Source organism: Ananas comosus, linkage group 3 (genome assembly GCF_001540865.1).
Source record: "Ananas comosus cultivar F153 linkage group 3, ASM154086v1, whole genome shotgun sequence".
Lineage (NCBI taxonomy): Eukaryota > Viridiplantae > Streptophyta > Magnoliopsida > Poales > Bromeliaceae > Ananas > Ananas comosus.
Genome location: NC_033623.1, coordinates 2,379,557 through 2,404,733, shown reverse-complemented (window position 1 = coordinate 2,404,733; position 25,177 = coordinate 2,379,557). Strand labels below are relative to the sequence as shown.

The window sequence follows — 25,177 nt, the reverse complement described above, 5'->3', positions numbered from 1 at the left end:
AGAGCCAGGATACAGAGTGGGAGTAGAGTATCTCATGTTTACATGCTAGAGTAACTTATCCAGTGTATCTCAATTTTTTTTACTAAAGGGTTTTTTTTAAGGGCTAATAACTAACATATACTTTAAAACTTCAAAAATATCTAATATACTTCATCGACCAAAATATCCTTATTGATTTTCTAAAATCCCTTCAAGTATCCCCAAACCCTAGGCTTTACTAATAGAATTTGGATTTAGAAGAATATTTCGTAATCAGGAGTAAATAAGCAAAAAGCTCTTTTTTCTTTAGTTATTCTTTCTCTTTATTTATTCTTCAGGTGATATGAGTTACATGACACATGTTCAAGGTGAGCAAAAAGAATTTCAGCAATTCCATTCCAACATTTAGAAGACAAATTATCCAGACCATCATCTAATAATTATCAAAGAAACCTCAATAGAACTGATTTTTTTTTTTTTTGAGAGAGAGAAAGATAGCATGCAACCCGCTTCGTTTATTTCTCTTTTAGAAATAAATTTAGCTGGAGATGTAAAACAACTAGACTTCAAATCTGGGACCTCGGATACCAACCACCAAGCCTTTTGATACTTGCACTAAGAACAGTCGGCGATACAACTGATCTCTGTATAACCTGATCCGACATCCAAACAAAGTCCTTAAATATATTCTCAGAATATTTTTCCTTCCATAGCAAGGAGGACAAGAGAACAAAATTAAGTTATTCTGAGGATGTGTCAGCTTACCAAATTGTGGTACCAATAGTAAGACTGAAGCTCCCAATTCTGGGAAAATTATCTTACAAACCAAATCAGTATATATGATGCAGCATTGCTAGAGGATTCTAGTAAGAATTGGAATGAAGCACATTCTGTCCCTTCTCAACCAGGTGATGCTCCAAAGCTTTTCCAGTAGATTCTCCATCAATATATACAACAGCAAAAAGCATGATGTGTTACCCCATCTAGTGCACTAAGAACAACATCTACTTGCTATAGTTGTTCCCCATGGGAATGTCACTAATTTGCAGTAGTATCAATCCCTTTAATAGATCAACAAGGACTTATTCAGATGCTAATACAAGTAATTTGGTAATAAGAAGAGACTCTTTGGATGTCAGAATATATTAATTGATGATAACTTATATGCTATGAGAATTTTCTTTTCTGGTTAAAACTTGAAGAAGTGAGTTATCTTAATCCAAAAGAATTATTTGAAGTTGAATACCGTATATGTTTCTAAACATTGATTATACTCATTTACTGAATGCTAAAAGCTTTCTGAGTAAATAAAGATGTGCTGAATAAAATATTTATATATCCAAAAGAATTCTATAATTGGACCAATATCAGCTAACATGCACCTAAATAAAGAGTGGTGAATAGTGGAGGATGACAAAGTGGATTCACAGTGTCTTCCATGAGCCTATACATCACCTGCAAAGATCCAAAATATGTTAATCCTCATCATACTTCCCATATAAGAGAAAATGTATGACACTTTGATGATTTTGGCAAGTCTATTGTCTCCTTTTAGCAATTTCTATTGTTGTCCTAGGCAAGTGCTGCGAATTAAATGACAACTCTTTTCCAGAGATTAGGAAAAAGAAATGAAGACCTAATATTAAAGTTATGGTTATGAGAAATGTTAGTACCCAAGTTCAACAGTGAATGATTCAACATATTATTTATCAATTGTGTTTGTACACACAAGCTTCCTACCAAAAGATTAATCTGCATAAGGAGAATCAGAAAAGATTCAAACAAGAGAATATCTACACTTGTCATGGCATGATTTGTAAACAGAAACAGGCAAGTTATGATGATTCTATAGCCGGTTGCTTTACTTACTGACCATAGAGGTAAGATCCTCAAGAATCCAAATACCAACAGCAGAACATCCCACAGTTAACATTTCAAGTGGAGATTTTCAGAACATGATGCCCCAGCGCCACGGCAGAGGCATCGCATCAAGCAGAAAGAATCCAACTTCTCTATATAACCATAAGCTAACTCCTATTAAACTAACCCATTTAAGCAGCAGGGCAAGAGGTGTCCATTACGGAATTGAAATAAAAGGAGTTTACATACAAAATAATGACATTGGCAACATCTCAGATCAGAAGAACATGCAGGAGATATAAACCACATTTTCTTATGGCTCTCGTACAGATAGGCTACACAATTCTATATTTCATTACTGAAGCTGCATTCAATCATGGATTGAACCCCCATGTTTTCATTACGTACCGACATTTCGTCGGTGGACTAGCCACGTTGCCTTTTGCCTATTTCCTTGAAAGGTTAGTTTGTTTACAACAAATGTTTAATACAGTTCCATGAAGAATACTGAGACATTTTTCACTTTCTTTCATGATTTTTTTACAGGAAATTGAGACCAAAGCTTACATGGGCATTGTTCCTAGAGATATTTGTTCTTTCACTTCTAGGGTAAGAACGATAACAGTTAATGCAGATAATTGAATAGAAGTCAAATAATTGATATCTGATGATAAACCTTTTATGACAACAGGATCAGCCTAACTCTTAATATGTACTTCACAAGCTTAAGATATACATCTCCAACTTTTGTTTCCTCTATGGTCAATACCATTGCTTCAATGACATTTGTGACTGCCATTTGCCTTAGGTACGCGCGCTTTACATCCTACACACTGCCTGTTAAATTTAAGTCATTAGCCTTCTGCAAAAGAAAATCCAAAAAAAAATCCACATTTTTCTTGGATTTGCAAAAATAGAAGGCTCTCTCTCTCTCTCTCTCTCTCTCTTTTCTTTCTGAAACTTAAACCAGTTTTCAAGTTTTTGATGAAACTGCCGATCCACTAAACAATCATGATTCTGAGTTTTGAATGATCAATGCACAGATATGAAATAAGGTTACATGATATTACACATTATTAAAACTATGCACTGATCATTCAATGTTTTGCACCGATATCCAAAACTCTACATCCTTGTTCTACAGCAGATGAGCAATCTGGTCCCAATAAAAGGTAGAAAAATGGATCAATAGAGTGAATTATTAAATACTGAAGCACTAATAATTCAATTGTTACCTCCTAATTTAGATTGGAGCATCTTGATGCAAAAAGTCCTCGCGGGATAGCGAAGATTGTAGGAACCGTAGTTTCCTTGGCTGGTGTTACAACCATGACACTGTACAAAGGGCACGCAATAAGAAACTTATGGGGGGCACTAATCCATTTACAGGGAAGCAGTGCTGTTCATAAGAGTTGGTTGAAGGGATCCATTCTAACAGTAGCAAGCTGCATCACATGGTCCATATGGTATATCATGCAGGTATTTGACTCAAAAGGTCATCCAAATATAATGCATAAAAAAAGCTGTGTGGTAGTTTATACTGAAGAAGAATTAACTGACTATGTGGCAAATTAAATGCGACATGAGTTACAATCGTACAAGATATAACAGAACAATGGAAAACTAGCTAGAGAACAGAAATTACACCAATGAGTAAATAACATCCTTCTGAATTAGAAATAAACATAAACTGAACAAAGAAAAGGGAACAGGAATCACTAGCATGTACTAGTTAACTGGAACAAGCTTTCTCCTATTGAGTCATTTAATTGTACCATTTGCACAAGCACAACTAAGATGTTCATCAGTTAATTTTTTTTTTTTAAAGATGTTTTTTTTTTTTTTGATCCTTCATTAACATTACAGGCATTCACATTAAAAAGATACCCAGCACAACTTTCACTCACCACATGGATGAGCTTCGTCGGAGGAGCACAATCAGCAGTGTTCACTGCATTTGTCGAGCAGAAGACATCAGCATGGATTATTGGATTTGACATCAAATTTTGGAGCATCATATACTCCGTATGCAACTTGAGACTACAGTAAATTTCATCTCTTACAATTGATTCTTATTACAAAAAATAATTTTGCAGGGAGTGGTATGTTCTGGGTTGATAATCTTTATCCAATTGTGGTGCACCGAGGAAAAAGGACCAGTTTTTGTGACTATGTTCAATCCCCTTTCAACAATAATGGTGGCACTTTTAGCTTACTTCGTTTTCGGAGAAAGATTGTACATGGGAAGGTATAAACATATTAACTCAAGCTTTCTAGCAAGAAAAAAAGGAAATATTGTAATGTGTACTAAGACATGAATATGCAAATGCAAGTGACAAGAAGTTTAGATATATAAATTCTCCGTTTTCTTTTTTCCAGCATTATGGGAGGGGTTATAGTCATTGTTGGCCTCTACTTGGTTCTATGGGGCAAAGAAAGAGATAAAGAATGCAGAGAACAAGCAGAAAAACAACCAGATTCAACCTACGATAAACAAAACGGAGCACGTGAAGTTTCAGCTACAAATAATGGTGAGAAAGATGAGATGAAGGAATTTTATGCTGTCTAATGCCCCAGTGACCCATAATTGCAATTCATCTCTATTTTATTAACCATGAAATTCAACTATAGCACATGTAGTTTTGCTACAAATTCTTGCACATGTGCTTATTTTCTGCTTCTCCACCCTCACCTTCTCACTTTCTATTGATGCATGACAAGCAATTGCTTTCTATTGTAATCATCCATTGTTTCTTATGCAACTGATTATCTTGTGGTGGTTCTTCAAGTGCTAAAATCTTATTGAGGACAAAGGATTGAGTTACAAGAGAAGGATAGGTGATCTACAAGAACAATAAAAACAAGAGCAGTGAATACATGGAAGTAAATCATTTGTAATCATTTGCATTAGTAAAGTAACAGTAAGTTGATGTTACATGAAAGTATATGTATTGCATTTTTTATTGTGCATACCTCATCCCCATTCACAACTTGTTCCGAGCTCGCTCAGAAAAATTGCTATGGTGTAACAAGAAAATGAGCTTCTAATAGAACCTAACTCTATCTGCTAGGCTGCTTGTAACTAGTAAGGGAACTCAAAGGTTGAAAACTAAGTGAGAGCATGCGTGAAAACTATTTTCTTCTTGATTTATTTTCAGAAATTCTGAAAAGACATCTTACATGCAGCAACTCATGCAAATATTACTTAGAAGACTGCTAAGCTCAAATTTTCCTGCTCTCCTAAATGCCAACATGGACAACTCAATGTAAATGAATATAGCAAATATTTCCTACAAGACACGAGCTTCAGTTTTCAACTTGTCGATGAGCTCATCCACCGAAGAAACCATAACACCCGCTTTCCTTTTAGGTGGTTCTGTGACTTCAACCACCTCTAAGTCCGACTTTATCTCCACATTCAGTTCTTGTGGAGTGACTTTTTTAATAACCTTTGATCTTGCCTTCATTATGTTGGGAAGTGTTGCATATCTTGGCTGGTTTAGTCTCAAATTGGTGCTGCAAAAATCATTAACATAATGATCAACAGTAGCAATTAATTAATCTGATTGAAAATATCGACTTCCAATACACTAAATTCAAGGATCCAGACAGCCGAAAACTCAACTGAAAACACATGAACATCATAATGGGCCTCAATTTCTGACTGAAATCTGTGTAAGTCATCAGTATTTTGATAGAGGAGAAAACCATACTATGAAACAGTAAACAGATAGAATATGAAAAAAAAAAAAATTTCTGGAGTTTCAGTTCTAATTTATTTGTTCAAATCATAGCCATCATCATAATCAATTAAGCCATATATGGCAACACGAGGTCAGCTATAGCACAACTAAACATAAAAGGCTCGAGATAGATTCTTATGTTTAATAGCTTCCATGATATTCTCTTAATATTGAAGCCACGATCATGTCTTAAGCTCATACCACTAGGTAGGACTTCAAAATTTCCACAGATATGGAAACAAGATGACAAAACTGAAAGGTCACAACCTTCTACATTGGAAATCATCTGTAACTAGAGGAAAAAAATAAGGAATGGCAATGAACAAATAGAGATGGCCTTAAAAAAGAGGATCGCCTCTACTACCGCAAGAGGGGTGAGAAGAAATGACCAAACACATTGTCTTACTAGCGTGATACCCACAATAGATGAGCCAAAAGGTTACCTACAAAATCTTGATGAACTTCCTATGATATAGTTAAAAAGGAGGAACTTCTCCACTTCACCAGTCAACCAAGAAACAGTCTTGTTAACTTACTGTATACAAGCATTGTTTGCATCCCTATCAAGGAAAGAGATAAGGAAAGGCTGCTTGCAATAAGAGCTCTAAATAGATTACCATATTTGATAGCCAAGAAGTACATCCATCATATGACAGAGCTAAAAATTAACACCTTATTAGTCCTTTTTCTTCCGCAATTTTTACTAGTCAAGCATGTAATCGCAAACTTGGGTACCAAATTATATGCCCATATCAGCGCTTGAAAACTATTATTTTATGACAGTGACACACCATAGAGAAATGAGCATCTTATCCCACAACTATCAAGGACTTCGATTACTGTAACGACCCGACCTGCTAGCAACAATAACTCGTTAGGCCCAAACTATCGGCCCAAAATACTTGAGCCAGGTTATTATTACTAGCGTGGAGGTCTTTTATATTCCAAATCAGAACACATTTTCCATCCGATGTGAGACTATTGGAGGTGTTACAGACTCCCCCGTTTAAACCTTGACGTCCTCATCAAGTCCAAACCTAGATTACAGACAGACCAGAATTATCAGGCAATGTGAGATTTTAGAGGTGGCTCCCACTAAAACCGTTTGTGTAGTACTTTGCCCCGTATAACACTTAGCTCTCACACTTCTAGCTGGTATTTGTCGTCTCTGATACCAATTGAAACGACCCTACCTGCTAGCAATAATAACTCGTTGGACTCAAACAACTGGCCAAAATGCTTAAACCCAGTTATTATTACTAGCATGGAGGCCTCTTATGTTCCAAATCAGAATTGATTTTCCATTTTCCATCCGATGTGAGACTATTGGTGGCGTTACAATTGTGGAACTCAATTTCTACATGTTTAATTTCTGCAGACGTAAAAACAATAATAATAACTAAATTAAGATTTTGACAGAAAGTTAAACACCTCAATTTCTGTCTCGGGAGTCGGGACATATGATACCATAGTAAGACATAGAAACAACTTTAAAACCACAAAATCAGATTCCGTAATTATAGTTGCTGAAGGGCCAGGACTAGCTTGCAGTCGAGACAATCAGGCCTTCAACAGGCTTCTTAGGGTCCTAAGAACAACAGTTTTAGATCCAGTATAGGCCTTCAGTTTAATTATCCTATTGTACCAAGGGCTTTAAATGAGTCAAGCAATATCTGGGCCAGTATGGACCCTAGAATTGACATACTCCTAATATTCAACATTCTCTAACCCTTACTGTTTCCGGTAACGGTACCCTATCAAAAAACATTTTAAATCTCATTGATTGAGATCACAACTTGATAGTTAACTATTTGTCGATCCATCTCAAAATTTGTTGAGTGAATTTGATGACATATCAAAGTTTTATGAATAAGGTTACTCTCAAAGACCAGCATTCTAAATAGCGGCCGTTATGGCCAGTTGGCCACTATGGCGACCTCTTAGGAACATTGAAAAATTTCAACTCATGTCCCGACCAGCTTCGCAAACTGAAATGTGGAAGCCCAAGGGGCATTGTTCCAACAACTTCTGCGAGAGACGAAACATCACGGAACTACAGGAATTAATGCCTCAGAAAACTACCCAGCAGAAGCAAAAGGGCCATGGGCAACTCAAGGGTTCTCTTTACCGTTTTCTAGGCTGTTTGTGGTGTGTTCATTGGTTAAGGCCAAAGTAAGCAAGGGAGAGTTGTACTTGTATTCTGTTTTCTAAATAAAAGAAGTACTTAAATTTTTTTCACAGAAGCATTATCTCTCTCTTTTCGCTCTTTTGCACTTTCTCATAGAGCGTTTTGGTTCAAGAGCAAACAGAGAGCAAAGCTTGCCCATCTTCGCTCAGGAAGGCGAGCGCTGCACAGACTTTACGAGAAAAATCACTTAGCTCATGACAGGCTGCTAAAGAGGTTTTAATGAGCAAGCGCTATACTATTAAAAACCAAATATAGCATACTGGGATCAAGGTTTAAAGTGCCGTGGCATTGGGGCGTGCCACTGTCTGCCTGGCACGGTACGTCACCGCCTCACCGGCACGCTTCCGTACCGACACATGGTACACTTGCGTACCGAAGGATACGCACGACCTCCTACTGGCACGTTTTGGCACGGACTTATTTCAGTTTTTTTGGTTCCAATAAACTCTTATAATGTTATTTTGAAAGATTTAATCAAATAATTATGAATATTTGCTATGTATAGCTTACTATACTCATCAATTAACATATTTGTAAGCTTTTTTGTATGTAAAGTACAATTATACCTAATGCCGAATAAAAATTTTTACAGATTAAAATTTTTAAAATACAAAGACATCTTTTTTTCTTTTGACCATATTACAGTCTTTCTTTTATAAAATACAAAAAAATAATTTTAAAAATTATTTGAAAAAATTATTTTTAAAAGTATTTGAAAAAAATATTTTTTAATTAATTTTTTCAAAAAATTAGTAGATCTATATAAAAAAATTAAGCAATAAATTATATGACAAATAAATTAAATAAATTTAAGTATCAATTGATTTAATTTAACTCTTAATTTTATTAGTATTTTCAATCTTCTAGCGCAAAAATAAAATTTTATGTTCGATGTGGCTCAAAATTTGTTTATTAAGTTCAATTTTGTTCCCTGAATTCGCCAAAAATTTCGTGGTGTGATAAATTTTGATAAAATAATTTGTGAAGAAAAAATAGATATCTATGGTAGAAGTAGAGGGCTCGGACAAATCTTTTGTCTGCATATTGATAAACAAAAAAAAATTAAATTATAATTTTTTTGACTTACCTAATAAATAAATTTTCGATTTGAAATGTCTTTGGGAGTGGGAGTGGAGTACCCAGAATGCCTTGGATATCCCAAAGAACAAAACAAAAATAAAAAAAAGAAAAAAAAAAAAGCACAGTGCCGGCACGGTACTGTGCCATGGTACGCTGCGTCGTGCCACTCTGTCTCGTGCGGCACAGCGCTGTGTACTGCAACACGGAGGGGGGTCCGTGACCCCTACCCTCCTGTACCGTGCCACCTTCTTGGTGGCACAGAACGCACCGCCCCGTGCCGTACCACACGGTACAACACTTTAAACCTTGGGTAAAATACTTAATCCTTGCTAGTTAATGAGGTGTACCTCTTCACCCCTTTTCAATTAACAGTTGAGACTTTTGGAAGGTCATATTTGTGATGGCAAAAAAGTCATTTCACTTATAAAATAAACAGTAACAAACCAGAAAAATATGTTTGAAAATATTAGAACTTTTACATAAACAATATATGAAAGTTGAACTTTATAAAGATATATTTATAATTCACTATGTTTGTAGGAATCTGTATGGAATTAACCCTTAAAACTAATACACGGTTGCAGATCAGGGGCAACCACTGAAGTTTTATCCCCTTAGTAGGAGGAATTCTACNGCGGTATGGGGGGGGGTCCGAGACCCTCCCTGTACCATGCCACCTTTGGTGGCACAGTACGTGCCGCTCCGTGCTATATGGCACGGGACGGCACTTTAAACCTTGATTGGGATCATAGCGGCCACTATGGCGTCCGTAGCGGTTGCTATAGAGGGAACAAACACAGGGGTCCATTTTAGAACTCAATTTTCTAAAGATTCAAGCAACATCATGACTAAAGATCATGAGGATCTTCAATCATGATTCCAATAATGAATTATTAAACAATTAAATTACAATAGGTAGACTGGAGAAATTATTTTGCCTACAAAAAAAATGTTTTCATTTTCAGTATAACATTTTTCATTTTTAGTATAACATTAAACCCTTTAATCATATCATTTGGTTGCAAAGATGAAATGGTAATTTAATTTCCTTAAAAATTGTAGATGACAATTTAATCACAACAAACAATAATAGAGAAGCAAAATACTTTTATAACAAAAGAAAATTAAGGCATAACTATGAAATGGCACTTTAATTTCCTTCAAAATGGTAGATGACAATTCAATCACAACAAACAATGAACAACAAAGGAAAGTTAACGTGAAACTTACGTTATTACTGCTGGCAAATCCAAGCAAAGTGTCTCAAGGCCGCCATCCACCTCTCTTTCAACTGTTACTTCTTGTTTTTCCTTATCCAATATTACCTACTAAAGGGCAAAACAAGAAGTTATGCATAGTCTACAATTGGCATGAGTATATAATTCCAAATAAGATTGCAAGCTTGTAGGTAAGTTGATTAGTTAATAGGCACACATGTAGAAAAAAAGAGAATAGTTATAAAAGTTTATAATCCACCTCTCTTTTTGAGACCAACAATCACAATAAGCAATACTATCCTTAGCCAACACTCATCAACTACCACTATCAATATCATTAACCATTATCACCATTTGGTACCGCCCTCTAGCGCAACCAAAAAACAACTCCATCCTCCCACACTATTAGCCACCACCCACCAACATATCCAACCGATATTATCACTACAACACACTACCATCAGCCACCACCCACCACCAAGATGATTGCAACTATTGAACATCAGTTTCATCGGCCACTGCCTACCATTAATCACCACCATTGTCAACCACCATCATTGTCAACCACTATCCTTCCATTTGCAATAACCAATGATAGTAGCGGCTAACTAGCAATGATAATGGCCAACTATGGTGGTGGCTAGCTGATAGAGTGGTGCCCAAGGAGAATAGTAGTTGGAGACAATGATTGTAGCCTACATAGGTTGCGACGTTGGTGGCGACCAACGTTGGAAAGAATGGCAGCAACATAGGTAGCAACTGGGCAACAGGTAATGGTCAGTAGTGATAGTTGTTTATCTTTGAAATTTTTGCAAAGTTTAGAGGAAACCTAAATGTAGAAATAATATATCCCAGGTAATCCAATTGAAGTTCCTTGGACGAACAAAATATAGCAATAAATGTTTCTTCTAATCTGACTATAGATACAGGTTTTACAGAATTCAAATTTTACATCCGCAGCTTGGAAATCACAAACACATAAGGATCTGTAGTTTGCTCCCCAAAGGACTGAACTCCCACATATCATTACTAACCTATTTAGCAAGACTCTTTATGATTTATCTTAGTGCATAGAGCTTTTGGAACTTTGTTAAATGAGACTATATTGGATGTTTCAAACGAATGAAAACTCAAGAAGAATTCATCTTTCCACAACTCTTAACTCAAATATGTTTTTCTCTTCTGTTTTTTTTTCTTTTTCCTTATGTTTCTTCTCTCTACTTTCAATTCCAACCTTTCATCTAATGTATATAGCTTCAAATTTCCAGTTAGAGGGTCAATTTTCACAAAAAGTATAAAACCACAAAGTCTATTGAAATTGAAATATGCTAAGAAGGCATTCGATTCAATTTAATTGGAGGGCTGAACGCAATTTGCAGTTCAAGTCTAACAATTCGTTGTTTGGTTTGACGAAAGTTGGACACGACAATAAGACTTACTCTTTCAGCCAATAATTGGGTGTAAATGACTTTGCCCTTAATAGGTCCAAAGTCACTTACACTAAATCACAATCACAAGTACTATTGAAAGCATTAAAATGTAATTATTAAATTTTGACTACTCTACAGTGACTTTTGGGCAAACAAACAGCCAAGTGAAAATAGTATAGTAGATGTTTGGCCCGGCTGCTTTGAAACTGGACTGTGTTCATGGGCCTATAGGCCAATTGGAAAAGAATTATATGCACAACTTTTGCAAATGGGGACCACAAATATTGCGGTGGGCAAAACCTACACGGGTGGAGCCTTTGCATTGGAGAAAGGCGGAAGACACAGCTACAACTTTAAGCATTATTAATAAAATACCCAAATTGCCCTCAAACAAAACTTGAATTTGCTTCGGCCCCATTCTTCTTTTTTTTCTCTTCTTTCCTCCCATTGCTCTTTTTTCTCCACTGTTTAGTTCCCTTCTCGATCAATATAAATAAAGGGTTAATTTCATACAGGTCCCTGCAAACATAGTGAATGGTAAATATATCCTTACAAAGTTCAACTTTCATATGTTGTCCTTCCAAAAGTCCTAATGTTTTCAAATATGTCCCTATCATTAGAATCTGTTAAAAAATTTTAGTTAACCATAGGTTAAATACTTAACCATGGTTAGCCAATGAGATAACTTGACATTTTTTACCCCTCTTATATTATACCTTCTTTTCTCAATCAAAACCCTAGCAATGGAAACTCTTCTTCTTCTCCACTTCCTCTTCCTCTCTTCTTCATGCTAGTTTCGAACCCATCTCCATTAATCCACGACAGGTGTTGCTTCACCCATATCAAACGCGTGTTACTTTTCCATTCAATTTTCTCAATGATTTTTTCTTTTTTTTGGCTCAAATAAAAAAGATTAGGAGATAAGGAGTGAGAAAAGAGGTTGCAACAATAGTGGAATGGGTTGGATTTTAAAAAGGAAGAAGAAGAGAAAGAAGATGACCACTGAATTTTTTTGGGGAGGGAATTTTTGCATGATTATAACTGATATGGCTTTTGGAGGACATATTTGTGATGGCAAAGAGGTCATTTCACTTATTTGCTGTTAAAAAATAAACAGTGCTTTAATGGTAACAAACCAGTGGGATATATAAAAACGTTAGGATTTTTGCAGGGATAACATATGAAAATTGAACTTTGTAGGGATATATTTTCCTTTCATTATGTTTGTAGGGACCTGTATGAAATTAATCCATGAATAAAATACCAAAATTGTTGTCAATCAAAACTTGAAATTTGCTTCAGTCCCATTCTTTTCTTTCCCTCCTTTCCTTCCGTTACTCTTTCCTTCCCACTGGCCACTGCCGCTTCCAGTCCTACCCTCGCTTCCTCTGGCCAGTGCGGCTGCCATGCCTTTCCAGCTGCCACTCCCGCTCTAGCTCAACGCTGTAGCTAGATTAGGGCTCAAGAGAAGAGGAGAAAGACAATTGAAGGAGATGAGCAAAAGAGGAATCCGAGAAAGAGAATAGGCTCCAATCAAAGTCTAAATCCAACCGGTAAACGAACTTGTTACTTGAAAACCGCATGCGGCCGCCTATACGCCCGCGTAATACAAGGCAGGCCGCATATAGGATCGCATCATGCAAGTCGTGCAGTTTAATCACCACACCGCCTAGGCTAGAACGCCTTTTTTGAACATCGAAAAATTATTTAGGCACCTTTAATTAGCTCTGTTACCATCTCTTAAAAAGCTCTAGCCAAGACAAACATGCCCTAATTTTTGCACCTTAACCCAACATAAATTAGTTTGTGAAAGAGAATTATATTCTCGATGGTTAACTATCTAAAGGTCTTTGAGACATTACAAGTTCCCTACATAAGGATATATGATATAATAAGTAACTTGTAACCACCTTGGGTTTAATAGTACAGTATCATCTAGAGTGCCTTTTAAAATCGTGTTGGTAGATCTAGTCAGTCTATGGCCTCCTGACATGCAAGATTACCTAAATTATCAATTCCTCAAATAGGAGGTTGAAAAAGTTTTCCAACCACATATCTATTTTTGTAATACCTTAGGCGAACCATAAAAAATTAGGTTAACCTCCTTGTACCAATGCTTTTTTACTTTTCTTTTTTTTTGATTATATATTTGCACATAAGATTAGGGTTACTCATTTCGATAGAGATAGAAGTTGTAATAAAATACTAAAATAGCAAACAGATTTTCTTGATCTTATTCTTAGAACAATAAAATGATCTTTGAATGGAGATGAAATATAATACCACTAATTTCTAAGAAAAAGCATGATATTGAAAGTTACACTTATTACAAGGGGACAAAAAGTCAAAAATCATGAGCCATGCAACAAAAGTTTGCGATGAAACTGCTTAAGCATGACTCAAGCTGAGTTAAAATTGTGTCAAAGAACCAATTTGGTCACAAGCCAAGAAAGGTTATTCCGTTTCCTATATGGTTCTTTATACTGGTAGAAAATGGGAAGATGATAGAGGATCTACAGAGAATTTCACTGAGGAACAGCATTAAGGAACTAAGGAAGTAAGCAAAACGACTTAGTTAAGAATTTCATAACTCATAGGTGCATTTAAATGCAAGTTGAGGATACTGAACTTCATATAGATAGGTTTTCTCGAGAGGTCTTTTGGTCTTAAGCAGGATGTCAAAGAGAGCTTGAATCGTAAAATAGTGTTCTATATTATTACCGACCTTTGAGGCAAAGGTTGCTTGTGGCCACTTAAGCAGTCCGGCTACCATTTGTCCTGTTTGGTTGCAGTCATCATCAATTGCCTATGAAGACCAAGTACAAGAAACAGTCAAAGGAGCATGCTTATTAAGAAGCAAATTAGTAATGTACTATAACTATGAAAAGCATCACAGAATGACAAATTACAGATACTGATCAATTGCGAATAGCATCAGATTTCTCTCATGCAAAATAATGGAACTGCAATTGAGTTATAATGTGAGGAAAAAAAGTTGGTAAGTTAAAATCTGAGAAAACTTAGAATAAGCAAACTATGACAATCTTCTACGACATTGATACATTAACTAGCAGAAAAACATAAAAGGCCTATTCGTGAAAAGTAGCCAGAGATAGAATTTCAGCTTGACAAAGATAAACACTTACCCAAGAAGACAAATTTGGATGAAACTACAACAAAGAGAATGCATGAGATGACATGAGTGCACCAAACACAAACTTTTGGGGAAGTTCCTGCCCAATTGGTTTCAATATGATCCACGTCAAAGAGGGGTAGAATTATACAGGTAACCTCATTGAATTATTTTAATTTAGGATACACTAGTGATCTTCCAAAGGCATGGATTGTCAATATAAAGTGTGCTGCTCGAAACGGCCACCCATAATAATTACATTAGATTTTCTCAATTATAAGAAAAGCTCATCTTGAAAATAGAAGAAAATCATGAACATATTAGCATGTGAACAGGGACCCACAAACGAAACAGCCATTATTACGACAAAGTGCTTAAATCCAAACTCCATGAGTCCAAGAGATTCAACACAAATCCTATCAGAACAACACAATCCAATTAAAATAAGCACTACCCATCTCCCCAAATCTCATCTTCAGCTCAAAAAACCGGAAAAAAGAAAGAAGCAAAAATCCATCACCAGTTTGGCATGGATGAAGTCGTTTCTTTTGCTATTCTCATCCGATTAATCCACCCCGGATACACTAGAACTCTTCCAAGAACTCATCGTCAATGTAAAGTGTGCTGCTTGAAACGGCTAGCCTATATAACTACATTAAACTCGTCCAAAAAAAATTATAAGCAAGACATCACCTCAAAAATATAATCAAATAATAAGGATATATCATCATGCTCAACACATACCCACAAAGCAAGAAGTCATTTTTTATCAATGCCCTTCGTCTCCAACAGCTAAGGATCACAATTCGATCAAAACAACCACTATCCATTTCCCAAAATCCCACCTTTAGCTCAAAAAACCAAAAAAAAGCAAAAAATCCATCACCATTTTGGCGAGGATGAGATCGTCTCTTTTGCTACTCTCATCGAGTTCAACTATCTCGGATTTCAAGAACGGGTTGTCAATGTAAAGTGTGACGCTTGAAACGGCCAGCCCATATAATCACATCAAATTTGTCCAAGAAAAAAAAATTCTAAGCAATATATCACCTTGCAACTAGAATCAAATAACAAGGATATATCATCATGCCAACACAGACCCCTCATCTCCAACAACAGCAAAAAGGATCACAATTCGATCAGAACAAGCACTACCCATCTCCCAAAATCCCACCTTTAGCTCAGAAAAAACCAAGAATTAAGGCCAAAAAAAAAAGAAAAAGAAAAACCCATTAACCTGCTTGCCGAGGATGAGGAGGCCGGGGTTCTCGGCCTGGGCGAGGGCGCGGAGGATCTTGGCGACGGAGAGGGGGAGGAGGGGGCCGAGTATGAGTCTGTAATTATTAGTTATTTGAAGAGCCTTGATATTCATAAATATGATTAAATAGTATATTTCACTTATGAATTGTTTATTTTATCATAAAAAAAACTTGAAGGGCAATTTAATATCCATTTGAGGTATTGCCAATACCATAATCAAGTAAATTAAAATAAATATGCTAAGAGAAGAGCTACTTATATCTTTCAAAGCGTATAAGGGAGTTGGTGCTTTCAATTTTATAGCCTTGGCCAACCCGGTTTGACCATTTTGACATTTGGATTGACTATTATTATCTTAAGAAGACCACTAAACTCTAAGGTGGACCACTATCATCCCAATTATATAATTCTTAATTCAAGAACCAAAAGCGAAAACACTAACACTTTTTGCTTTCCAAAAGCCATAGTAGCTCTAACATTATGCTAATTAAGATATTTATATATCAAAAAAAGCCTTAACCTGTTGGTTATATATTAAACATCACTCTTAATCCTTGCAACCAAAGATTCTTGGGATAAAATTACAGATGCACTTGTCACATGCGTCATTACAAGACTCCGAACAACCAAACAACCAGTTACCAAAAGCATAATTTGCTACTGAAATATTGTATCGCTACTGCCTCCTAGTGATTATTTCAACATACTCTTCTGGAGTTGCAAAATGATTTGCATTGTGCAAAAATAAAGGCATGGTTCAAGTGATCCACAGCAAATTTATGTGCTTCGATTCTGATAAATATTCCTGGACAATTTCGGTAGCTTTGCAGGATAAGATTTCTCATTAGAAGAATATGTTAACTCAACAAGGAGCTCCAATGAGCACAATACCAGGAAAAGCAATGCTTTTACGCATCAAGAGTGAGAATGGTTTATTTACAACATTTAACTTCTAAAAAGCAACATAAAATCCGATGGGAACAATATAAGATCGAGCATTGAGGGAGCTTCGCAAAAATCTCTGTACTCGGCATAATGTATGTAAATTGCAGCTTCCATTTGCTACTTCCAGATTTTGTGAGGCAAAAAGCTGCTTAATGACACACAAAATGACCACGCAATGTGCTTTTCTTAGTATCCCAATTCCAAGGGACATTCTCCTTCTACTCAGCTTCTACTAGTCTTTGTCGAATCTCATCCGCACTCGCTATCATGTTAACACTGAAAACAAGAATATAGGGATTAATTATGGTTTGTCAGAACAACAAGGTTACTAATCCAGAGAGATACTTGAACAAAATAATTTTGTAGGTAAACTTCTCCAGATGATTAAGTGGGATAAAAATTTTAGATTTAGTCCCACATCAGGTAATTATGTGTGATTACTCAGCAAAGAATATATTAAAAATTAACTACTTTGACAAGCTCAATTTCCATATATTCAACTTCGATCTATTTGACTTCAAATTCTGAAGACTAGATCTTGACAGCAGAGGACACTGATACATATTTTTCATCTGATAACAACCAGTTTATAAATCATACTAATAATATCTCGCAATTTCGAACTGCGGCAAAATGAACATAGAGAGTTCAGTAAGCTCACCAGCAGAGAAGATCTCCACTAAGTGCCGTCTTTTCGGAGATCCAATCTGGAACAAGTTCTTGCAACAGTTTCAACTGTTCTTCAACTTCACCTAGAAATCCCAAAAAAAAAAGATCTGTATTCTCAATAACAGTTGACTTATATGCAAAAGACATGCAAATGAATATTTTGCAGATGAATGACCCTACCTCTGTCAGCTATTTTTGAGTGACTCGCAATTATCTTATAAATAAGTTCCTGCTTTGTCATCACTGTTCGATTCAGTGACTGATAGATAAGTAAGATCATGTCAAAAGTACCAGGCAAGGATGCTAACAACTTCTGCCGTCTAACAATATCAGCAGCTCCGGCCTGTTTGTCCTCCAAAGCTTTCCTTTCCTTCTCTCTTATCTGCAGGGAGCTAAAATGTCATGTTTCTTCTGATTTCGCTAAAAGGAAGGTGCATTAAACTATTAGGAAACACATATGATGAAAAACTCTTATAGGATGGAATGCATCTAAATACATGAGAATGTTTCAACAATTTAGTTAAGTTTACAGTTAATAATCACTACTGAAAATCAACTCATTCAACTCATTGGAGCCTAAAAGAACCAAACAATCCAGATGCAGTGAGCATGAGACATGAAGTAACGGAGACCAGTAAACTAAATGTAATTAGAGTATTTCCAAAACCAACCCAAATCATGCCATTATCCAAATCATCGCTTATGAAACAAAGATCTATTGTAGTAAAGACTTGCCCACAAATACGAAAAAAGTAAGTACACAAAGAATGTCACGCCCCGAGCCCCCGCCTATTTGGCCGGATTCGGGCACGCCGACAGACCGCCGAACGGACAGAGTTTCCCCTGTACGTCCTAAGCGTCGCAATCAATACAATACAAGGGTTCCAACCAGGAACAATATCCGTACAACAATTGCATAAGAAAGTATCAAAAACATAACAAAGAATTTTCCTTAGTAAGAGAGAGCACTTACAGATTGTAACAGAGTCTTTGGTAGAAAACCCAGGATATCATCATGATCTTCATTGCTGGAACTTCTGTTTTCCTCCTCCTCTTCCCTTGCTTCCACATTCTTTGTCGGTGTGTTGAATAATTTAGTTCGCGCTGATCGCTTCGGTACCTTCTTCAGTTGGGGAGAATCAAAACCTTTATCTGTATAACATCTCTTCGGTGTTTGGAGATCTGGTGTAGCGGTCATTAGCCTAATTGGCGTAGAGACGACCTTGGCAGGGGTACCCTCAACTTTTTTCAATGAAATGGGAGAACTCTGCAATGATTTTGTAATCACAGGTGGTTTTGGAGCAGATTGTTTAGACAATGGAAGCAGAGAAACCAGAGGATCATCTCTTTGAGAAGCACTTCTGATACATGCGAAAGATGTCGTACATGAATCTGGTAATGCATCTTTCTTCTGAGAAAACCGTTTACGGAAAGACTGAGACATGTGAGACAGAACAACAGGTTGCTGCAGGGAAGAAGAAATAGAAGGCGATTCTGCAAACTGCAAATCAGTGATGGCTCTTGGTTCTGATGTTGCAATTTCACTTGGTTTTGATCGGTTAAACGGATGTGGCAACTCCGCTACTGGAATTTCATTCCCCTGCAAGCACCGATTCACAATTAACAAAAACGCCTACTTCTGTAATCGGCGACTTAAAACCGACTTAATAAGTTGCAGAAATTACATAGACTAAGAAGAGACCTGGAAAACAAAAACTTCAATTTTTAAAAGAGAGTCGAAAGAGGCTAATATCGATACCTTTGGATGTTCTTTGAAGAAATCTACAAGCCTTTCTCTGAAGAGCCTCCTCAAAATTGAATATCCAGTTTCGCCCTTCTGCTTCGAATTGCTCCCTACAGCCTCAAGCTGCAGAGTTATCTGAAGCTCCGGCTTCATGCAGCAAGTTGTCTCATCGCGCAAAAGCACCTTCTTGATCAAAATGGCTTCGGATAATATGTGCTTAATTTGCGCTAAATGCTCGTAAGTAAACCTCCTAAACACAGCAATTAAGACTAATTTCTTTAGAAAGATCGGTAAAGTAAAAGCTCGATCATTTCCTATGTGCTTAGTTATAAATGAATCAAAATAACTAATTTGGCCAAGTGAAGAGATAAAAGCACCTCTCAGTCAAATGCTGAATACTAGTACAGATGTTTGGAAATGTCAACATGGATCCCTTCAGGCGAAGCAACCGGATCGAGCTTTCCATAGAATTGAAAAACTCGCACAGTATCTCGTATCTGTAACAGCAATAAATTAGCTACTTTCAATGGAGAATCGAGAACCACATATTTTGCCAATCAAAATTTTGTACGCAAAGAATTGAACTTTTTCTTCTAATTGATCTAAAAAATGCAAAACATAGTAAAAACTGGAGTGAAAAACTTAATTAACAATCCGAAGATACAAAGTATCCAATTTAATCAAACTAATTTGAAGAAATACATCAAACTGGCATCAGATAACCTATATGTATGTCTAAAATCGCTAAATCTATTGCAAGATCGATTGGATCGAAGATCTTACTTCTCCGGTAGCTTGATCTGCGGCTTGGGCTTCAACGGGCTCGATCTGCGATCGGACTCCCTTCGCAGCTGACGCTCCACGAACGAGAGGGCATCGTCGGATCGACCGAGATCTGCACCGGCGGCATCAGATCCCGATCCCTTCTCGGGCCTCTGTAGCTGCAGGGCTGCTTGCTTCACCTCCTTCACCGAGAAGGCCAGGCTCCGGTTGCGGCTCCGCCGCGGGAGCTGGGGCGGCTTCTCCGGGGTCCAGATCCGGCCGTCGTCGTCGGCGGCGGCGGCGGCGGCGGGGGAGGGATCGATCGGAGGCTTCTTCGACGACGACGATGGCGATGGGGCGAGGGGTTCCATTTGGGGGAGGGGTTGCGGTGGTAAATTAGGGATTTGAGCGACGCGGGGGGAAAGGGGGAGGGGAAGGGATATAAAAGGGGCGTGTTTCCCGCGGGAATGAGGAGGGAGCGGTGTTGTGTAGCTTTGTTTTGGCGGGAAGGGAAATGGCGGGAAAGCTTGGGAGTGTGGCCACGTCACTCCCCGCGTGATGGGCCACGTGTGCACGGGTGAAACCGGTCTACAGAAGAAATCTGAACCGGTTTTGGTTTTCATCTCAAATTGGTTCAAACCGGTGTNTAAACCTAGCTCTTCATTTCTCTGCTGAAGTTGTAACGCCAAAACCTACATAAGTTTTGGATGGTCTGCTACTTCGTAGCCAACTATTTTGCAGTTGTTCAACAATTTTCTAGCCTTCAGTTGTAATCGCAACGAATCCTTGTCATGTATAAATTTGTTTTTCATATTTTACCCATATTATGTTGCTCAAATAACGTTCGACTTGAGTTGGAATATTTGAATTTTTATAAATCGCAAGCAACATTAGTATATCTACATATGTTTATTGATTAATGATGTTTTCTTTGTTGATTTTGAGTTTAGCCATATTTTATTGATCAAATAATATTTTCATTTTTGCTTTCAAATTGTTTTAGTTTTAGAAATTTAATGTATAATAAGCTATGATGACAAACACAATCTAAAGAAATAGAATCAGACAGAAAGAAGTGATGATTAATTATCATCCAAAGGCAATTTAGCCGGCAACATGGCTACTGTAATATGGGGTTATCTTAATGCATATATATATATATATATAGAGAGAGAGAGAGAGAGAGAGAGAGAGTGCTTGGCTACTATACTTTGATGAGTATAGAGTCTATTGTACTCATAAATTTTTGGCTGTTTTCACCCATTCGATTATACTATTCAACCAACCACCCACTCAATTCTAGGGGGCCCACTATCAATTTAACCGTAACCACTTTTATCCTAACCGTACATTTTTTCATCTGAACGGTCGAAAACTTATGAGTACAAAGGACTCTATACTCATATGAGTATAGTAGCCCCAGCCTATATATATATATATTTTTGAGCTTTTCGAGCTTTTCGAGCCTAATTCGAACGAGCCGAGTAATACTCAAGCTCGGCTTGAAATGAATTTCGAGCCTTTTATTTTGTTCAAGCTCGGCTCATTTAATTTCGAGTCGAGCTCGAGCGAGCCGAATATCGAGCCGAACACGAGTCGAACGCGAGCCGGCTCGCTCGTTTGCCAGCCCTAGGGAGAGGTGCCGCGGCCCCCGTATCGGCCCCGGTCCGGTTCGATTAAGAGCATATTCGGTTCGCCAAAATTAAGACATCTAAAACGAAACACCAAAAATGATATTTTGAAAAGTGACGTTTTATCGATCGTTTAGCTTATGAAATTGAATATAAAAATTATTTTACAAAACTGAGTTACAACTAAATCTCATGTTTTTTTTAATTTGGTCCAAAAAATTTCAAAATCAATCCTAAATCCTAAACCCTAATTCACCGAAAGTAAAGAACTTAGCTAAGAAATTTATATTTGGTATTAAATTTAATCTTTGATTTATTTTTAAAGTTGTATTTTACTTTAAATTTGAATTAAAATCATTAATTTAATTTTACATTCTGAATCTTATTTGCAAATTCAAATTCAATATAAAATTTTTAAATTCAAATATGTGAATTTATATTTAAATTTAGTTCTTAAATTTTAATTTATATTTACATTTGAACTCTAGTATTCAAATTTTAAATTTAAATTTTAAACTAAAATATTTAAATTTAAATTTTAATCAAATTATTTTTACCTAAGAACCTCAACTTAAACTTTGAATTCAAATTGTTCCAAACTATAAATGCAAATTATTGTTTGAAACTTGAATTTAAAATTTAAATTTTTATGTTGAAAGCCGAATTCAAATTTAAGTTGCTATTTAAATTTAATTTCAATAACGAGTTTCAGTTTGAACTTCGAATTTGAATTATGAATTCAAAAGTTTCAGTTTGAATTGTGATTTAAACTCAAATTTTAATTTAAATTAAATATTAATTCAAATTGCGAATTCATATTTGAATTTAGAATTTAAGATCAAATAGTAAATTAAAATACGATTCAAATCATAAATTCAAATTATGAATAAATTTGAATTAATGTTCTAATTTTTATGTTGAACTTTTATTTTACAATTTAATTTCAATTATTATGAGTATAACTTAAATTTTAAACTCAAATTATAAATTTAATTGTATGTCTTAAATTTTAATTATAAAATCAACTCAGATTTAAATTATAATTATAAAAATCCATTAGATTTTTACACCTTCAAATCTCAGATGCGTAAAATGCACACCTATATGGAGTGTATAAGTAATATTTTTCTATAATTTTAAGTGTACGCAGTGCGCAGTGCAATGCGAGCACACGTAAAAATTTCTCATCACATATTGGGCTGATTGTTTTATTAAATCTTCATATTAATCAAAAACTAAATTATATATAAGGGTGAACTTTTGTGCATTTGCAAATAGTAAACTAAATAATAAAAATCTATAATTAACCATTTATATCTATATTTCATAAATTTAAAATTATTATTAGTGGTCAAAATGGCCAAAAATAGTAAAAGATGCATGTCAACAGTATAACAGGACCATTTATCTCAAAATTCAACTTATTGTTCAAAATTAAACGCGATAACCACAATCGATTTCATCTCTAAACGTGATTTTTAACATTAAGAAGACTCTTCTATGTCAGTGGAGTGTGTTCTTTCCTCTTTATTTTTTTTTCACCATTTGCTAATGTTGTTAGTCGTTTAAATTGATTGATCTTAGACGATCAATAAATTTTTTCAAAAGTTTTCATAAAAAATATTAATGTTTTCTATATTTTAGATAGCTATTTGGAAACAAGTAATTGTTCAAATTGTTCTGATGTATACACCTTATAATCCCAAAGAGGCCCTCAATCTGTATGTTATTCAACCACACGATTTTGGGATCAAAACATGATATAAATTTGGGCCGAATTCGGATTTTTCCAGTAAATTAGGCCACAAATAGCAGCTACAGTATTTTATATATATATATATATATATATATATATATATATATATATATATATATATATATATATATATATATATATACACACACACTAAAGCTATCCCAACTACGTGATATGCTATATCCAACTCAGGCACGAATCAGACCCGATAAAAAATGAATAACATGCGGATGAAAAAACTATTAAAATTTCAGGTATGAGTTCGGATATTTTATATTCATATTCGATTTGGACTCAATCTGAACCTGACATTTTAATGAATAAGGTTCGGAATAGTTTTCAAATGATGGGTCCGAATACTTCTGCAAATCTGGAACCGGGTCAGAATCCGGACCAAGACCCGGTAAAATACCTAATAGTAAATTAAAAAAAAATAAAGTTGAGAGATTAATTTTAATTAGAATTATAGATGATGGGTCTTCGTGTATTTTCATTCTAGTACAACTTAGCTGTCATGTTTAGTCTTCTCCTTTTTAATTATTTTTTACTGATTTTTTTAGTTCTAGTGGCTGTGTTTAGTGCTCGCATCTTCCTCTCTAAACAATATTTATTGTTGGAGTTAAAACAGAAGTGAAAAAAAAGAAAAAAGAAAAAGGAAATCAAATTCTAGCCGCTCTCTCTACTCCTCCGATCCCTCTGACTGGGTGCCACTTATTAAAACGCGAGTTTTCTACAGAAAGAGATTTATGGTTTGTCCATAAACTATTTAAGAGTCTATAAAAAATATGTGCATGTGGTTACTCGTAGCTGATCTAGATCCAACCCGTACCCAATTTTAAGCGGTTAGTATACAGCTAGTCACTATCCAAACTCGCTTGAATAGATTTGAAGGGTATGTTAATAACTTAAGTACCCAGAAATGGACCTGATCCGAAGTTAAATGGGCAGGACATATATATTTTTTCCTACCCATTTAATTTTAGAGTACTGAAATAGAATATCAATGCCCAGTTCCGACCCGGTTCATGGACACCTTTAATATATATATATATATAGAGTGAGAGAGAGAGTCTGTCTACTATACTATCGATAATACCAAGCTCTTGGTACTATCAAGTTTTCTGCCATTATATCTACCCTTTGATCATTTCCACCCATTAGATTATACTATTCAATTAACCACCCACTCAAACTTAAGGGACCACTATTATCCTAACTGCACATCTTTTCATTCAACGGTCGAAAACTCGATAGCACCAAGCGCTTGGGATTATCAATAGTGTAGTAGCATAATATATATCGGTGGCACGGAGGCCTCCGTGCTACCAAGTTGTTTTCAATGATGCGGCTTCCAAATCGACGATCGGCTCCGTTAGACTTGATCTACACTATTAAAAGTATTTGGAAACTAATTTCATGAATTTTCGGCATCATTTACCTAACAAACGAGTAGTTTAAAAATGAACGGCTGAAAATAAAAATCTCCTAAAACATAATGATAAAAAACTTGAATTTAAGATCAGGGATACTGATCTTACTTTAAATAGTGAAAAGAATTTTCTATAAAAATTTCATCAGATTTGGATTGTTTTACACCGTTAAATTCACAAACGCATCATATCTACCATTAAAATTATCAATTTTGAGACCTTTTGATCACTAGTTAATTAAATGATGTCGAAAAATTATGAAATTTAGTTTCCAAATATTTTTAATAGTGTAGATCAAGTCTAACGGAGCCGATCGTCGATTTGGAAGCCGCATCATTGAAAACAACTTG

The 25,177-nt window shown here is 35.8% G+C and overlaps 3 protein-coding genes and 1 long non-coding RNA gene across 7 annotated transcripts; 1 reads left to right on the top strand and 3 right to left on the bottom strand.

Moving 5' to 3' along the window:
• LOC109707624 (WAT1-related protein At3g18200-like) lies at nt 805–4,774 on the top strand. Of its 2 annotated transcripts, none has more exons than XM_020229034.1 (7): nt 805–887; nt 2,386–2,448; nt 2,531–2,647; nt 3,087–3,318; nt 3,706–3,864; nt 3,936–4,087; nt 4,219–4,774. In XM_020229034.1, the coding sequence occupies exons 3-7, from the start codon at nt 2,550–2,552 to the stop codon at nt 4,406–4,408; spliced, it is 831 nt and encodes a 276-aa protein (XP_020084623.1). In that variant the 5' UTR covers nt 805–887; nt 2,386–2,448; nt 2,531–2,549; the 3' UTR covers nt 4,409–4,774. The 2 variants fall into 2 exon arrangements, with proteins under 2 accessions (XP_020084623.1, XP_020084622.1); XM_020229033.1 differs by lacking the exon at nt 805–887 and adding an exon at nt 1,863–2,300.
• On the bottom strand, nt 1,284–3,906 carry LOC109707625. 2 transcript variants are annotated; one of them, XR_002215552.1, is made up of 3 exons: nt 3,747–3,906; nt 3,075–3,174; nt 1,284–1,434 (listed from the first exon to the last, which is right to left on the bottom strand). It is a non-coding gene; the product is annotated as an uncharacterized LOC109707625 (long non-coding RNA). The 2 variants fall into 2 exon arrangements; XR_002215553.1 differs by lacking the exon at nt 1,284–1,434 and adding an exon at nt 2,234–2,676 and having other exon boundaries at nt 3,747–3,901.
• LOC109707427 (electron transfer flavoprotein subunit beta, mitochondrial) lies at nt 4,724–16,355 on the bottom strand. The gene is made up of 5 exons (XM_020228668.1): nt 16,333–16,355; nt 15,868–15,964; nt 14,223–14,303; nt 10,081–10,175; nt 4,724–5,355 (listed from the first exon to the last, which is right to left on the bottom strand). The coding sequence occupies exons 1-5, from the start codon at nt 16,353–16,355 to the stop codon at nt 5,130–5,132; spliced, it is 522 nt and encodes a 173-aa protein (XP_020084257.1). The 3' UTR covers nt 4,724–5,129.
• Nucleotides 16,684–20,406, bottom strand: LOC109707101 (CDT1-like protein a, chloroplastic). Of its 2 annotated transcripts, XM_020228186.1 has the most exons (7): nt 20,032–20,406; nt 19,626–19,745; nt 19,264–19,498; nt 18,478–19,104; nt 17,685–17,886; nt 17,497–17,587; nt 16,684–17,111 (listed from the first exon to the last, which is right to left on the bottom strand). In XM_020228186.1, the coding sequence occupies exons 1-7, from the start codon at nt 20,379–20,381 to the stop codon at nt 17,054–17,056; spliced, it is 1,683 nt and encodes a 560-aa protein (XP_020083775.1). In that variant the 5' UTR covers nt 20,382–20,406; the 3' UTR covers nt 16,684–17,053. The 2 variants fall into 2 exon arrangements, with proteins under 2 accessions (XP_020083775.1, XP_020083776.1); XM_020228187.1 differs by lacking the exons at nt 16,684–17,111; nt 17,497–17,587 and having other exon boundaries at nt 17,729–17,896.

Bases quoted from the DNA above. Each gene is read 5' to 3' on its own strand.
- LOC109707624 (XM_020229033.1), top strand. From the start codon at position 2,095: ATGACATTGGCAACATCTCAGATCAGAAGAACATGCAGGAGATATAAA. The intron at 2,301-2,385 runs GTTAGTTTGTTT...ATTTTTTTACAG, and splicing joins TTTGCCTATTTCCTTGAAAG to GAAATTGAGACCAAAGCTTA. The intron at 4,088-4,218 runs GTATAAACATAT...TCTTTTTTCCAG, and splicing joins GAAAGATTGTACATGGGAAG to CATTATGGGAGGGGTTATAG.
- LOC109707427 (XM_020228668.1), bottom strand. From the start codon at position 16,355: ATGGCTTTTGGAAAGCAAAAAGT. The intron at 15,965-16,332 runs GTTAGTGTTTTC...TAATAATTACAG, and splicing joins GCTTTTGGAAAGCAAAAAGT to ACTCATACTCGGCCCCCTCC. The intron at 5,356-10,080 runs GTAAGTTTCACG...TGATTTTTGCAG, and splicing joins GATTTGCCAGCAGTAATAAC to CACCAATTTGAGACTAAACC.
- LOC109707101 (XM_020228186.1), bottom strand. From the start codon at position 20,381: ATGGAACCCCTCGCCCCATCGCCATCGTCGTCGTCGAAGAAGCCTCCG. The intron at 19,499-19,625 runs GTGCTTTTATCT...TGCTGTGTTTAG, and splicing joins ATTCAGCATTTGACTGAGAG to GAGGTTTACTTACGAGCATT. The intron at 19,105-19,263 runs GTATCGATATTA...CGGTGCTTGCAG, and splicing joins TCTTCAAAGAACATCCAAAG to GGGAATGAAATTCCAGTAGC.